The sequence below is a fragment of the Molothrus ater genome, chromosome 2 (assembly GCF_012460135.2).
Source record: "Molothrus ater isolate BHLD 08-10-18 breed brown headed cowbird chromosome 2, BPBGC_Mater_1.1, whole genome shotgun sequence".
Lineage (NCBI taxonomy): Eukaryota > Metazoa > Chordata > Aves > Passeriformes > Icteridae > Molothrus > Molothrus ater.
The window spans coordinates 33409813-33427064 of NC_050479.2; the positions used below are offsets into that span (position 1 = coordinate 33409813).

General features: G+C 40.1%; 1 protein-coding gene across 1 annotated transcript in view; it reads right to left on the minus strand.

Annotated features, from left to right (window-relative positions):
- Window positions 1-8287, minus strand: part of OCA2 (OCA2 melanosomal transmembrane protein) — a 158744-nt gene extending 150457 nt beyond the window's left edge. The window contains exon 1 of the mRNA XM_036384263.2: window positions 8007-8287. Within this exon, the coding sequence (XP_036240156.1) occupies window positions 8007-8272 (266 nt within the window). The 5' untranslated portion in view covers window positions 8273-8287. The remainder of the gene's footprint in view (window positions 1-8006) is intronic.
- Between the last annotated feature and the right edge of the window lie 8965 nt (window positions 8288-17252).

The following is a 17252-nucleotide window of genomic DNA, read 5'->3' on the forward strand; positions in this document are numbered from 1 at the left end:
ATTTAACATGAACCTCAGTTCTTTATTATATGACCATTGCTATCTGGGAAATTTTTGCTGCAGCTGAGGAATGATTTCCAGTGCTTTTAACACAAAAGGACAAAACCCTCTAATACCAATTAATTCTAAAGAGAGAGACATTTACAATTTGGGGCAGGCTGAAAGATCCCCATCACCAGGAGAACTGTGCTCTAAAACATCTGCTCCTGACAGCAAGCTAAGAAAGGAAAAAAAAGAAGGAAATATTTCTTTCTGTACTCCCTTGTGGGGTGAGATTGTTTTATTTTATGAGGAATCATAGCCTTCCATGTCTTTATTTTGTTAACATGTCTTGCTTTTGTTTGAAAGACCAAGCTGTAAGTAATTATGAGTGCAAGATATTCAGTGCTAGCAAGGAATGCTGCTAACTTGGCTGTCTAGCTTCAGGGTTTGGGACTGACAAATTCATATTCTTGTTATCTGCAGCTTTGGGTGGAGTTGAGATTTTTTTCACATATGGGGACTGATTGCATTAGAATCTAGCTTATAACCACAGCATTAACTTGCTTTTACATAATTCAATCCATAGCTAAGTACACCCTGCATGCACTCTGTATTTCATGCTGTATTTCACCTTCACCCAGTGTCCCTTTGTAGCTGCATGGAAGAGCTCCCATTCGTCTTTTCCACTACTTCTACTGCCCCTGCATTTTACTCATATCTGTCCATTTAAAAGATTCTTCTTCCACTTCTGTCTCTAAGTCTTCTCTCCTTCTCAGCAGCTCCCCAGCAGTCTGGGCAGAGGATGAGACAATTTTTTTAGCCAAAGGTTCAGTATGAGCTAAGCTAAGCAAGCTCTCATCACCCTGGCTATTAGACTAAATACTGCAAACCCTTCCTCTTCTCTCCTATTAGGCCTTTATACTTTCAACAAAAGAATAGTGATTGGAAAGAAGAATCAAGAGTATATAAACAAAACAATGCTGATTAACAAGAAATTTTCTTATAAAATAAAATACCTGAGTAAAAGTTGCTGTTTTAATCGCTGTTTCAGTATATATTTTCAAAGTTACAATTAAAGAAAAAAAAGAAAATACGGTCTTGGCAGACTGTCTGGCAAATGCAGGTGGATCCATACACTTACCAAGAACTGGGAGATGTGTGTTTAATGCTACTCAGAGCAAAGCAGAAGTTGTGTACCCATTTCCTACCAAACAACTACATAATGTAACCCCCACTAGCATTACTCCTTTTTTGATTAGACCATGAAATCAAAATGCTTTCTTTCCTCTCCTTCTATGCTCTGCAAAGTTCATTGGCTCCTGTTCCTCCTCAGGCTCATTGAGATCCACATCTTAAATTTCAATGGCCCAAACTTAGTCAATCATTAGATTTCTCTCTATTAATCTCTTTCGCAACTATTTTGGCTTCACTTTCAGGTCTTGTTCTACCCTTCAGCTGCAGAGCCTGGGCCCACAGAAAAGTTGCCATGTTATCATGCAGATCATTTACCACCCAAAACCAGTGCTGCAGTGCCTGCCTATATGCATGTCTGCCTGATGCAGTCATATACATAAGGACCATGGATTTTTTATGCTTTCTTTTCCTTCTTCCTAGTCACTGTCCATGAGAACTCAGTTGTTTTTCCTCACATAAAACATGCACGTCCACATGACAGAAAAACTGGGACAAAACTGAAATCTTATTAATATAATTTGTCCAGCTGCTAATGAGATGTTATGATTTCTGTAAACCATTCAGTATGTCAGAGCTGCCACCTGCACGCACACACATCAGCCAGGAGCAAAGCACACAGACCCATTTTTCAATGAAAAGCTTCATGGAGAGTTGTTGAGTGAGTTATTTGCTTCATCACAGATGGCCAGCTACTCCTCATGTCAGCTATTTAAGCCCCAGGCATACCCTCCTGCTCAACTGTGACCGGCCCTTCACAACACATTGCTTTTTGAAGTCTGACTGACTTGTTGGCTTTACCCTTCAATGTAAAAAAAACAAAATAAAAAAATTCTGACAATAAAAGCCTTTCTCTGTTTAAACAGGGAAGTTTATGTGAGGAAAGTGCTGTCCAGTTCCATCTTGTATATGGCTGGCATCTTTCCACAACTGGCCTAAGAGGTCTCACAGAGACAAACCCCACATTCACATTACCATATTATTAACTATTAGGAAAAGGGCAGCTGCTTTCAAAATTCAACATCTTTGTGGAATGCCACAGGCACTCAAATGAAACACTTGGTTTTTAAAGGTTAGTACACTGCAAATTCTTCACTGAGTGTTAAGCTCAGTGTTTAGCCTGACAATTGGGAAAGTGTGAAGCAGTTAATTAGTATCCCCTAATTCTTTCAACAGAGCACTCAGAAAAAAAAAATAATAATGGTGGCTTCTTGTTTACAAAATGTTCTGTCAGAGCAGAAAGCATTTGAGTGGCTACATGGGAGCACTGTGATTTTAGTCTGTCAATGGCAGAATAGAAATTGTAGTATATGACCAATCTGAGATAATGTGAATAATTATAAGCAATTAGCACTGAGAGGATGAATAATACAAAGCAACAAAAAAATTAAACCACTTTGAACACAAAGAAACTTATAATGAGTGAAGCCTCTTTCTGTAGGTTTCATTAACAGCAGAAACGATGTCAAAATCAGTCTTTTCCTGAACACACCCCTTTTTGCTCAAATGAAGTCAAACACTCTCTTTAAGTTACATCATACAACTACATTTCAGTCTTGTTTGTTACCATGTCAAGGTACCTTTTTCCCAGGAAATGCAGAACAGCAAATTAGATCAGGGCAGCAGAACCCCACAATAACTTATTTGTTTGCCCATTGTGCATAATATGGTCCTTCTCTTTTACTTCCTACCATTTAACCTAAAGATTTGCTAGAACTGCTTATTGCTACCTTTGAGCTTTTCAGGCTTTGAATGGTATTTTATGATATTGTAGAGGCAACAGCAGGAAGCTTTAATCTAAGCTAAGAGTCTCAGCAGTTCCATGCCCTTACACAGTTTGCTCATGGTAAACTGTGTTGCAGCCACCTCCACAGAAGCAATAAATGTTTGAGAGAGGTCAATTTAAAACCAAATGAATCAAACTAAATCAATTAGCAAAGTCGGACTGTACAACTCCTTCTGTATTATTTGCTTACTGCAGTGTCATAGTATTTAAAGATCCACACAGGGAATCAAAATACAGAAACATTTACTACAGATAAGAAATGAGAAGGAAGCCAGAAGCACCATCTTTCAGACAGCAAGCAAGAGAACCATCACTTGAGAATGTTGAAGGTGGCAGTTGGCAATGAAGTCATCCATCTGTCCTGGACTATTCTCTAATGTTTGTGTGATTGACACTAAAATCAGAATGGTTCCTACACAAACAGGCAATTATGATGTGAAAATGATGCTTTCTCTGTTTGACTGTTGAATAGATTATCCCATTTTGTTCTAGTGGCCAAAGATCAAAATTAGCCTTAGGATGCACAAAAAAAAGTAGTTTTATTGTTTTCAAGAGGTTTTTTTCCCCTGTCTTTTAAATTGTCATATAAATTAAAGAAGCTTTTAAATTGTCACATAAATTTTACTTATTTAGACAGCAAGCATGTCTTCTTGACATCTAATTCTATCTCTCATAAACGTCTTTTAAAAGTAGCAATACATCAACATAATTAAAAATCAAAATTGAGATTTATAATCCCTTATGGTTAAAGGCATAACTTCACTCTCATATTGACTTTTCACTATACAATACCTTCTCCTCTTCCAGTTTCTCCTGCTAACAGGAAATAAAATTACAATCTTCCTGCTGTTTGGTACAAACCAAGGATTCAATAAACACTTTTAACTCACTGACCTTCTCACTGCAAACCAGTCTCCCTACTGATCCTGGGAGATTCAGGAAGAGGTGGATTTGGTTGATTGTTTTTACGTTTTATTACATAAGCGAAACTGAAGGACAGGAGAAATGCTGAAAGAAATAGTTTTGCTTGCTGAAACACATTTTCAAGCAGATTTTAAAAATTGAGGGTTTTGGTTTGTTTGGGTTTTTTTTTTGTTATTTTATAGATGGATTTTCTTAATGACTCACAAAGAATAAAGTCTTCCAAGGACTATCATATTAAATGATCATAAAACTCCAGGGCCAAATTCATCCAAACATAACTTCAGTGGAGTAATGCAAAGTAATTACTTACATGGAATTAAGAATTACTATTCACTTCATTTCTACAGATTACTTTTAATGCTCATGAACTCCTAAGACAAAAATAGCTGACTTCACCCCCTTCCTGGAATCACAAAGGAGGATTTCAGATTTGGTTCTTATAAAACCATGCTGTTAAGTTCTTCCCATGCAAATAGCACTGATAATAAGATAAGGCCCTTTGGATAAGACCAAAGGGCCTTTTTGGGGGCCACATTCCATTTGTACAGAGACATGATGGAAGGGAGCAGCCTGTGTCTTTAGAGATGTCAGTGCTGACCTAAGAGTGTTGCCCTTGCTGCCAAAAAGCAGTGTGGAATCTTCCTGCAAGGTGAAGAGCACATGAAGGTGGTTTGGACCAAGGTCCATTGACTGTAAAACTCACTTTCATGTAACTGTAATGAAAAGGATACTGGTCAAGCCACTGTTTAAAGTCTGAGGAATCTGAGAGAAATTAAAAATCAAAATGCAGACTTCATTGCCATATTTTGGTACCTTAAAAGCTGCATTTCTGATAGTTCAAAGTACACCACAGTTCAGTGCAAACATACACCTAGGCCTGCTGCATTCCAACTGAATAGAATGTCACTGGAGCTCATTCTTGGTCCACTTCAGAGAGACATGCCTACATTGCCCACAGCAAGCAGGACTGAAGAATCTGTTGTTCACGAGAAGGCAGACAGGCTTATTTCTAGGGGAAGGACACTCTGGAAATACAGGATTATTGGAGTGACCATGGTGGATGGTCCAGATCCCCTCACACAGAGCCAAGGGAACCTAAGGCAATGCAGTAAAACCTGGAATTAGAAGGTACCGCTCTTCAAAATGGAAAGTAAATAAGAAGGCATGCTGACAGGCAGGCAGCCCAATAGGTACAGTGATCACAAAATACCTGCAGCGCTGTGCTACAATCAAACAGAAACGCTCAGTCCAAAATAGAGTGGACATCTCTTAGCGAGGGTAAATGGTCCTGCTTAAACAAGAATGCTTTCTTAAAGTTAATTTTAGAGAGCAACATAAATCCCCTGTTCCATTAAATAGATTCTTTGGAAAGTCTTGTCTTGGTATACATTTGAAAAATTTAGAGAACCTGGGAATCTTATCCTGAAAGATAATTCAGCAATTTAAGTTAAGTAGATGCATTAAAACAAACCATACAGATGTGCCAACTTAGTGAACCACTTTATGGGGAAAAAAATATTTGGTACCCTCTCTTTTTTACTTATCAGTAGTTTTCTTTGCAAGCAAAAAAACAATTTACATTGAAAACTAATTCTAATGAAACTAATCAAAAAACTTGTGACTTTGCAAAAGATTATCCAGGTTTTTACCTGCATTCTGTTGGGTAGTCCCAATGATTTAAGGGTAATTGCTCATATAGAGTGGTGATACAGGTCACATCAGTATTTGAACTGTGCCCAATGTATATTGGTTAAAATACATGCTAAGGAAAGACTGATAAGTTTAATCTTCATGCCAAAAAAAAAAATCAATATTGGAAAAGCAATAGGCAAAGTTCAACAAGAAAAAAATTTTGAAAGATCCTTTCCTGAGCCCTAATATACTGCTATTGAAGATTAGATATACACTTGTCTGTAAGGGAACACGGGTATGCATTTGTCTATTTAATTGTACCTCTCTTCCTAAATCACAAACAGTAACTCCAGTTTACTCAACACTAACAGTGTTAGCAAAAGACTCAGAGTTACCCCCGTGCTCACAGGAAGATGACCTCCCCCATGACCTAGTATTTTTCATCTCTGGCACCTGAGACCAGAGATGACTGCCAGACTGGTTCAGAAGTTCACAGAAGTTGTGTATCACTGCTACACAAATTCATATCACTCACTGAAAAATAATAGGAAGAAGTTAAGCCAGAATGGTGAAAGCTGGTCCATAAGAATACAAATCTGGATATTGGTCAAGTACCAGGATAGTAAACAGGAGAGAAAATAGCACTGGCAAATACAGCTGTAGCAAGATATAGATGTGAATTCACACAGGAAAAACCTTGTCTTCAGATGCACTCAGTCCTTACCTTCTCTTGCCTTGCCTTCCTCCCATCCTCACATATATATTGTACTTACCATACTCTTTCAGAATAGGACATTAACCCATGCCTTCACATACTGAACTGAAGAACTTTTAAAAGATTTGTTTCTGTCAGTAAAAAATTTTAATCAACACAAAAATTCCTCAAATACTCAAAAAAAGAAAAATCTAAAGGATTTACAGGACTTTTTTGGTCAGGCTGATAATTTGATTGCTTTTTTAATATTTGGAAAGCATAGCTATAATGATTTCCAATTCTCACTCTGACAGAACAACTTTCAGATGCACATTAAAAAACTGACTGGGTTTGGCTGTAGATCTCTATGCCATACTTATGATGTGTCTAAGTAAAAGGCACAACAAAACTCACCCAGCTAGCCTAGCTGTCCTTTGCTCAGGTCAGGGAACTTACCAAAATGTCCCAAAGTTCCTTTCTTCCCAAGATAAGCACATTTCCTTCTAACTGAGATGCAGGGGCATGGGACAGATCTCAGCCCTGCTCATCAAATCAGAGCTGTCACCAGCACAGCCAGAATTGTGGGGAGCCCCAGGACTGCATCTTCCACATGACATGATTTTCCTGATTTGTTGCCACACAACAAAGGTCTCCAGCATCAGGTTCCAGATATTGTGCTGGCACTCTACTTCACACCTGCAGCTTAAGCCTTGCTCAATGCAGACACTGCCAGGCAGCACTTTGAGGCCTATGCTCTGCAGGAATTTGGATTAGGTACAGCACTTCTCTCTCACTTTAGGTTTCACTCTAAAGGTGCTCAAAACGACCCAAAAAAGTTGCCAGTCCACCCTGGCTGTCTTTCACTGACTGTGGCTGCTGCTGGTTCAAAGCTTTCAAAATCCACCTGAAATATTTTGGGGTCTATAAATTATTTCTAAGCAGTTACAAATAGAACTGCTAATACTGTATCTGTCTCAACAGGAAAGATTAACACCCCTGCCCAGCAACCTGCACCTTTCCTGGTGTGGGAGAGGATGCATAAGAAACACACACTGTCCATTTGAGGTGTGGTGTGTCAGCTGTCAGAGTTGTGCTATATTGTGCCATTTTAGTGTTTGCAGCCTCAGCCGTAGGGATTCTCTCTATGTCTTTATGATGCATTTTTCTGAAAGAGGTATGTTGTCATTATATTACAAAGGTTTCATATTGCTGTCTCCTAAGAGCAAGAGTTTCATACCTCCTTGATGTTTCTCATAAGCAGCTCCTCCAAGCACCGACTCTTTTTTTCTTCAGGCAGTAGCCAACTGACTCCAAGTCCCCTCAACCAACCAATCTACTCTTTTATAGCACAGCTTCTTATTGGCTACAGCTGTGGCCTGTTAAAGTCAGGCCTGCTCCTAATCTTTAATAATTAACCCAGCTGCAACTCTTTAGGGGGTAAGATTACTTTCTATATTTTCTTATATTCTATCCCCCTACAGAGGTATAGGGGGACATGAAAACTACTTTATCTCTGTGTGTTTTCTGACACCAAGTAGAGAAGAAAAGTCAATTGTCTGATCTTGAAACACAGCAAAATTGGCCTGTGGTGGCTATTAACACTGAGACTAATTTAGAAATCTGGTGATCCATGACCCCTCCGTGGCAATTACAACTGCCCTGATGTTCCATTAAGGTTTTGCCTCTTTGTGTCAGTGGGAGAAATATTGACCTCATGAACATATGTATCTGTCCTGCAAGGAAATAAAAATTAATTTTAATTTGCAGAAAAAACATTCTATTTGTTTTTATTCTTACCTTCCCTGCATGGGCACAGGAGTGAAATCCTTCCCAAGTGCAATGCAGCCATCCTCCCTTATTGCTGATTTTTCACACAGGGTCTGTGACTCTCCAAGGCTTGCTACCATGCCATGATACTCTTTAAATAACTGCAGCTCATTGCAACTTCTGGTCGCTGGTTTGGCTGCCACCTTTGCAGATAAAATGGTTTGATGTGATGATGTGTGATTCAGCTCCATCTCTTGTTTAGAAACTGTACTGTAATCTTTGTTGTCCAAGTACATCTGTCCCTGGGGGGTGTTCTCCTAAAAAAGTGAAAACGAATATACTTCGATTAAATTGAATGGGCTCAATGTTTACTGCAGTACATGCATGTTAAAAATGCCAATCAGATTTCTTTGAGTGCATTTTTGGGAATTTGCCTTGTTCATTTATTTACACTAGGAACAATTCCAATGTTTTAAACATCTTTGCAACTTCAAAATTAGCCACTATAAGCACTGAATTAGATAAATAGATGGGTCATCTACTTCACCCATGTCTACCATTACTTTCTCCCACAAATCTCCCAGTGACTTGCACTGACTTATCCCATAAAATAAGGCAAAATCATCTCTGCATTAGTGGCACAAGAGTTGCTGCTGCAGAACATCTTCCCAGCTTACAAGAGCACTGCTTCACCACCACCACACAGCTACTCTCCAGCAGCTGTGGTGACAGCAGCCTCATGGAAGCCATCACTCTCCACCAGGCCTTGTGCTCCCTTGGAAAGCCCTGTCCTGCTGCAGATCCAGCACGGATGATGGACCCTCATTAGGCAGAGCAGGTACGTGAGTTTTATGAATAGAGTGTGCCATTCCAGCAGTTGCCAGAGGCTTTTATGAAATGTAAATCAAACCTTGATGAAAATGAGGTTTTATGATATGATTATTAATGGTGATTATAACAAAAAATAGTGCATAACAGTTGAAAAGCTTTTATGTTCTCATCATTAAAATTCAATCTGAAAAGTTATAAAAACCACTTCAGAATCCCACAAAGTGCACAACTCAGACATGACAACTGAATTAAAGATCAACCTGTCTTAAACACATGCTGTGGAGTTTAATCATGGGAATATTTCAGTATAAAGTGCCAAAGCCACTGCAGAGGACAGCAAGAGCTTGGGAAACAGGCCTGTCAGCCTCCAACATCCTGCAGGTGGGGAACATAGCCTTGTCAGAGCACATACCTGCTCCTCCCTGCAGAGATCTCAGCACAGGACACTTAGCTACTCCTGCAGGGCTGTGGGGCAAAATTAGCACAATAATAGGCTCTGCTTCAGTCCCAGTGTGAGAAATCACTTGAAACTGAAATGATAAACAGCTAATTATGATTTCATGCAGATTTGAGCTCTCATGGCCTTACAGATTAGATGGGAATGGAAGTTACTGAAACAAAAAAAAGACTGCACATACAAGCCACCACAAACACAGGTCTTGACCCTAGGTGAAGGTAGGCTTGATAACTAAATCTAAATCAGAAATTCCCCAGGTAGCAAAACCTTCCTCAGTTCTGTATTTCTATTTCTTTCTATTTTCAATGCCCTTAGTTCTCATCTCCTAATATTTTTTCACCTGTCCTTATCGTCCAAGCTGATTGACAAACTTGACTCTTCCCATCATTGCACAGTAGCTGAAGTATCGTGTCCAGTCCTGGTCCCCACAATTCAAAAATTATGCACAACTAGGCAAGTCCAAAGGAGGGCCACAAAGATGATCAAAGAGCTAGAGAATCTGCCCTATGCAAAAAGACTACAGGATTTAAGTATTTTCCTCCCTCAGGAAGAGAAAGCTCAAGGGGGACCTCGTTGTAGTTTCAGTAGTTAAAAGGTGAATACAAAGAAGACAGGCTCTCTCTTCACAAGCAGACACACAAAGAAGAAAAGAGGAAATGGATATGAGTTGCATGAGGATAGGTTTCATCTCAATAACAAGAAAGAAATTTTTTGCAGGAAGAATAACAGCAACAACATCCCCAGGGGTAGAGGTCTCATCACTGCAGGTTTTGAAGGCACAACTAAACAGGCTACACAATCTCATTGAGGCTCCCACAAAAGGTTAGACCAGATGGTCTTTTGAGGTCCCTTCCAACATGAGTTGCTCTATGAGTCTATAGTTTACAGCCTGAAAAAGACCAACATAAATAAGTTTTTTCTTAAATGTGCTTTATTGATTTTCTTGGAAGGGAGAAAAATGAAATGGAAGGTAGGGAGAGTGTGGTAAACAACTGAAAGCAAGAAGGTAGCATCTACTGCTTTCACAGGGCTCCCATATTTAGATATGGCTAGCATACACCAAAAAACACCAAAGACACTTCAAGTTTCAATGGCTTATACCTCTCCTCTAGATATTTCTATCAAGGGATACCTGCTGTAAGGAGCACACACCTGGGTGAGGTAAAACCAAACACACTGTAAGTGAGCTGGTCCAGGGCTTCTCCATGGCTTGAAAATCACAGAGCTTTTGTGATCAAAGACAAAATCCTGAGGGAAAGTGCTGAAAAGCCAGGTTTGCCACTCTTGCATGGAATCTAAAGCTGGGAGGTGTTGGGAGGGCAAACACACCACAGAGAGGCCATCACTGCCCCACCAACCCTTTATTGTCACCTCTGGCAGCCTGCTGCCCTACCAGGCAGTAGGTTTGTCTCTCCTAAAATTCCAAACTGTCTTCCTTCCAAAAAATAACTTTGAAATGCAAATACTTCCAATTCCAACAAGAGGAGATAAATGCTTTTGTCTTCAATCCACTTTTTATATTTATATACTGGTTTTATTAAAATACTTTGCAAATCATAATAGAAACATCTGCCTATTTATTCCATTTTTCATAACATTGGCTTGTCTGAGTTCCTACGGTGAAAATACACAGATTTTAAAATTATATCATGCTGTGGAAATGCTAAATCTACAGCAACTCAGGCTGTACTAGTTTTTAGAAGACAAAAATCTGAACACAACCTCTGAAATTGACCCTTTGTGACCCTCCAAGTGGGGCTTTTTTTATCTTGATGTGAACAGGGACCAAACCAGAGAGGCTCTTGTATGTACAAAAGCCTTAGCTTGAAAGACATTTATTTTCAGAATTAACATCAACGAAAAAATATAAGAATGTCAAGGACGAGAAGCTTGAGAGAAAATCTGATGTCTAGTTAAAAACCCATAAAAAAAAGTAAAAAAGTAACACAGCATCATTTTGCCACAAGAGGCAGGCATGATTGTGAATGCCTGTGTGGCTAAAACATTGCTAAGGCAACTATCTCCATGGTATCTAAGCTTCTAAGACATCAGTGCATCCAAGAAATTCTCAAACGATCACATCTTGAAGTAGTTACACTTTTATTTCTTCTTCTTTTCTCTTACCTTGCAAAGCCTCAATCAGCAATGAGACATATGTGAAATGCTATCTTGTGAAGGTGAGGAGAGATTTTAGCCAAGAAAAGCCTATTTTGGGTACATTCTGGAGCTATGCACCACCAAGAGTTTTTAGCCACAATTAGGAACTGGTCCAGCAACCACCCATCCTGTCTTTGGCTAATACAGTGATAATAAATAAATAAAATAAATAAAAGAGCTAATACAGTATTTAAACCACATTTGTCACCCCTTTTCATCCCCTTTCATCCAAGCAGCTGAACATCCACTCTGAAAGTACTAGTGGAGAAGTAATTTTTTAGGTGCAAATAAGATCAACAGGTTATGTTATTTTATTTAAGAGACTTTTTGCATTTAAAAATTAAGAATTTTATCTTAGGGTCAAGAATTTAATCTTAGAGGCTATGAAATATCACATCTGCTCAAGGTAATGCCCAGAAATAATTTTTCCTGTCTTGCTCATGCTATTATTTATCAAAACCTTTTTCCCCCAAGACTGGAAAAAAAAAATCTCCTCTGCACTGTCACCTTCCCATTTTCAGGCAGAAACTGAAATTCTAAAAAATTACTAGCTGAGGAGGGATGCATATATTCTATATATACATTCCCCTCCAGACATGCATTTCCCCACAGCTTCCCCACAAGTCAGAGCATGGAGGAGATTTGCTGCTCTCAGCCTGTGGCTCACAGAAACAGAGCAAGGCTTCAGTACTGTAGCTCAGAATTCCTCCCACCACAGGCTTTTCCTCACATGGCCATTGATACACATAATCCTGGCCCTGCCATCCTGGGGACAGAGAGATGAAAACTCAGCTGAAAACCTACCCCTAGAGTTACAATCTAAAATTACACACACACACACACACACACACACACTCCCGCAATGCCATTGCCAAAACATTAATTTATATCTATTTATTTTGAGTAAAGTACTGCAGTATCTAATGTTGCCATGTGCAAACAAGAACTCTTGGTATTTAATTGGTGTGTTTTCTCTTATAAATTGGAAGTGTCTCTAGCTGTAGGAAGGCAGGAAGGCTGGTTTGGATACACAGAGTGTAAGAAATCCCTTTGACATCTAGATTTCACAGTTCCAGTGCTGCTGTTCTCCACAAATCGCTGCCTATCCTACATAAATGATCCCCATTATCTCATAGGATGATGTTAGAGATTGCAGAGAAAAAAGCTGTGCAAAGCAGACCTCTTGCATGACTGGGAAGATGACAGAGCATGGATGTACAGAGTGGGGCTGCAGGACAGCCCACAGCAGATCATCACCACTGACCTGTCCATGGTTTTGGGGTTGTCTTTTTTTGCCATCCTCAAGTGCCAAGAGAAGCAGTGAGGTAAACCTTTCTCATTATGCACCAAACATACAAATAAGACTCCATTATGTTCCTAAGATTCCTGTCTAAGACTCCCCACTTTTGTTCCCCATGATTTCTTGGCCCAGGGCTGCAGGAAGGGCTATTTAGCAGGTGGAAGCAGGGTGATGGCTGATAAGAGGCTTTGTCTCCATCAGTCTGCCCAATAAGAAATGGTTTCAAACTTCCCCCAAGAGAGCTGTTCCCAGGTAGTGGCTTGCAGGCACACCCAATGCTTAAGCCCTGTTGCCTTATAATCTCTCTCTCATTGGGTTTTAAAGTGTTTCAAATACCACACTTGCAAACTGGCAAAACTTAACAGCTTTCAGCAAGTTGCTGCATTTCCTTAGTCAGAAGGAGGGTGTTTGCCTGAGAGCAGTTCATTTTCCTAATCCATGTACTAGATGCTGAGACCTACTGGATGTGGGGCAGCATGGAGCCATTCCCTGTGACCTCACATTCCATGCTGTTGATCTGGGACAGACATTCTCGTGTCCAAGAATGTGAAAAAGGAGGACTTGAGGACTTCAGCAGAAGACCCTAGATCTCAGGGCAAGATAGTCTTTGCTGCACTTTAGTGCCTTCCTGTAGCTGGCAGGCAGCCTGTGCTGGCACAAGGCTCCGAGGGATGTCCCAGCTCAGCAAAAGCAGGTCTTACTGATGAGACCCTGCTGCTCAGACCTTACTGCTGTGTTAAGGCAGCAGCCCCTGGTGCACACAAACGGCCTTGGCTTCATCAGTGCCTGGGCTGCTCACAGGGCTGATGGGGATCCAGCACCACAGCTCCACTGGGAGATGCTGACTGAAACAGGACACAGGAGAAATCTTGCTGTGCTCAGGGCCAAACTTGGCCTCTGCAAAGGCTGGAGTCCCCAGTCTCCTGATGCTGCTGTAATCCAGCAGCTGCTGAGCCTGGAGACATGGCATTGCCTTCTGGGGACTGGCATTGCCTAGACTCCCACAGAATTCAGGGAGGCCTGGGAGTGGAGGCCTTACAGGATGGAGGTTCCTCCCTGCAGTGAGGTGGTAGCCAGGCTAGAGAGCCCTGAGAAGAGAAGGGAGTTTGTAAATCGGGATGGGGTTTAGAACAAGTGGGTCTGCACCAGAGGGGTGGTGAGGGAAGCTGAGGGCTTTGACAGAGTGCATGGACAGAGTTCAAAGGCTTATTTGTACAGACATGACTCAAACAGCTTAAGAGGGGAGACAATTTGCAAGAAGAAAAAACAAACATACAAACACACAAAAAAAGAACCCACAAAAAAACCCACACCAAAAAAACCCAAAAAACAAACAAACAAAAAAAACCCAGAAAATAAACACATAGCATTGTGGCTAAACCTTCAGCAAGCCATACGCGGGCACAGGCTGCCGCCTGCCGGCTGCCTGACCACAGGCCACATGCCGTTTTTCCCCGGGGGAAAAAACAAAAAAAAAAAAAAAAAAACAAACAAAAAAAAACAAAAAAAAAAAAAAAAAAACAAAAAAAAAAAAACAACCTCCTTACAGGCGAGTCCAATTTTTAAAGCCGGCTGTCAGAGGAGTGTCTGCGTTTCCAGGCCAGGGGGTGGCTGCAGCACCCGCCTGATGGTGGTACCTGGGTAAAACATCTGTAATCAGCCAGCGGGAGCTGCTGCTGGGGCACGGGAATGCTGGCACAGCATCCCATCGTGTGCAGGTGCAGTGGGAAGCAGGTTCCTGATCCTACAGGGAACTGACAGCAGTGGCTCACACACCAGCTACTGCAGTCAGGCCAGGCAGACCTTAAGAATTTAATAGATGGAATCACAGATCAGTTTGGGTTGGAAGGGACTTTAAGAACATCTAGTTCCAATCCCCTCTCATGGTCAGGGGCACCTTCCACTAGACCAGGTTGCTCAAAGCCTCATCCAACCTGGCCTTGAACATTGCCAGGGATGGGGCACTCACAGCTTCTTTTGGTAACCTGTTCCAGTGACTCATCCCCCTCAGAGTAAAGAACTTCTTCCTCATATCTAATCTAAACCTACTCTCAGTTTGAAGCCACTCCCCCTTGTTCTATCTCTACATGTACAAAGTCCCCCTCTCCAACTCCCTTGTAGCTCCTTTGGGTATTGGAAATTGCTATTAGGTCTCCTCAGAGCCTTCTCTTCTCCAGGTGGAGCAATCCAAACAATCTCAGCCTGTCTCTACAGCATGTGCAGGTTACTCTGATTAAAAGATGCTTAGAAATCAGGCAGTTATGAAAGGAAAGTAGACTCAGTCTACTTCCTGTCACAACCCAAGTGTAAACCCAGAGATTTTTTTTCTCCTTTAGCTATGCTTTTTTTGCCATAAAGTTAATGTTTCTGTATTCTCTTAAAAATGAGATAAATATACCATATCTCAATAAAGATAAATAGCCTGCTAAGGTTTCCAGGGCCTTTCATGGCACTTCTGTGCAAGAATGTGAAATGAGTCACACTCATGAGTTAGATTTCAGCACTCAAATTCTGCTAGAGGACTTTTGAGAGCTTTATACTACTTCTCTTTTGCCCTTCATAAACTTTCCTTACATGGCCATGGGAAGAAAATGAGATCTTACACTCTTAGCTCACTTTGAAGAGCTTCTGTGGGTTACTGCCAAGATCTGAAGATAGAGACTAGCAAGAAATGCCCAGCTCTGAAGTCTCTGTGAGGGTCTTCAGTCTCTGAAATCTTTCAGTACTTTGAAATCTTCAATGTCTTCCAACAGGTCTTTATTGATTAATACAGACTGATGATGTTATTTTATTTTAGGCATGTCAGACTAAGTATATAGAAGTGTTCTATGCTCTTATTTGGTGCATATGAAAGTATTCATAGCACCCTTTTTTTAATTATGAGCAAGACAGTAGGAAGAGGTTGATTAGCTGACACTGAATTTTGAAATTGTTAAAATAAGCTGGTTACTTTCTGCTTTGTTTCAGAAATAAAAAAGTAGGATGACAGGTAGAAAAGAAATATCTTTACAGGGTGAGTGGTGGAGGAGTTTCTTAGCTTTATTTTTCTACTGAATATTTTTCTATTAAATATTACATGTTCATAAGAAATTTTTCTTTAGACTTTCAAGCTGAAGACTAAGCTCCTAAAAACAAAGTGCATGGAAAAAATGTGTTATTGCCTCCCAAATGGCATGCCTAGATGATTGTTATTCCCACAATGTCAATTGTTCTTATGTTTAACTTGATAAACTGCAGGTGCTGGAAATTGCTGCAGCAGCTAGAATACTCATACACAATAAGGGTTCATGTCACATTTCTCCTGTATGCTTTTAGCCTAAATTTACTTCATAAAAAAGGTGATGAAAAAGAGTCTCTTTGCACAAAGGAATTAGAGCCTCCATATGCCTTGGCAGCTGTATGATGGAAAAAAGATGCTGCCAACAGCTGGAGAAGAGTAGAGTTCACAATATTGCTGGTGTCTCCTTATTGCAAACATGCAGCAAAGCAGAACAATATGTTTTCCTGGAGGACCCAGGTGCAAATGGAGGTAGCAGTGGGATAGACTTGAAGTTTTTAACTGTCCTCTTTGCCCTAGTATTATCAGGACTTTGGTTTATGAAATGCCCATTGATGCAGCAACTATTTCAAGTGGTAAACAAAGCCACATACTACTTTGGATTATATAATTATACTTTTCATAATTATTGTAAAATTTCCATAGCCTGATAATATGGCTAGAATTTTTACTCCACTGCAGGTAAAAATAACATTATTTGTTGTTATTGACCATAATACATCCAAGATAATTAAACCAAAGAGTGGACATTAAGGGAGATAAGTATTTTACATAGATTCATTTCTATATTCAATGCTCAAAAAATGTTGCAGGTTTTGTTTACGTTTTAAAAAAAATGCTTTATCCATTTAAAAATTTGCTTTCTTCCTGTACTAAACAGTTTCATGGCTATATTCAGAAACTAATTATCATCACAGGACAAACATATTTCCCGTTTTACATTTATTTTTGCAATGAATACAAAAATAACATTCTTCGGAGACAGTCATGGCAAAAAACAAAGCATTCTGGGAGCCAGACAGTGATTCTGTAAATGGATGTAGCTGTACTGATTCCAGGCATCAGTACTTCTTCTTTGCAGACAGCCAAAGGGATTTGGCTCTGTTCCTATCAAATTTTGCTTTGATTTTAGCCAGGAAGGGGTCAGACCCAATTGAGATAATAAGTCTGTTTGGATTAGAAATTGCAGTGGTATTCTAATAATCTGTTCTGGTATAAATCAAAAACAAACCAAACCTACATTGAGGAAGCAAGGGTGAACATGAAAACAGATGCATTTACATCTTTCTTTTCTGGATTTGGGCACTCTGTTTGCACCCTTCTGCTGAGCAGAGCTTTTTACCTCCCTCATTAAATGAACCTGCTTTTATGTGCATTCATATTTCTTAGACACAAATGTTCACACGAGAAAGAAACACAGCTTCCTCAATGAAAACTGGTGTGGTGCTGAGGTCACTGGTTCATGTTACAGTC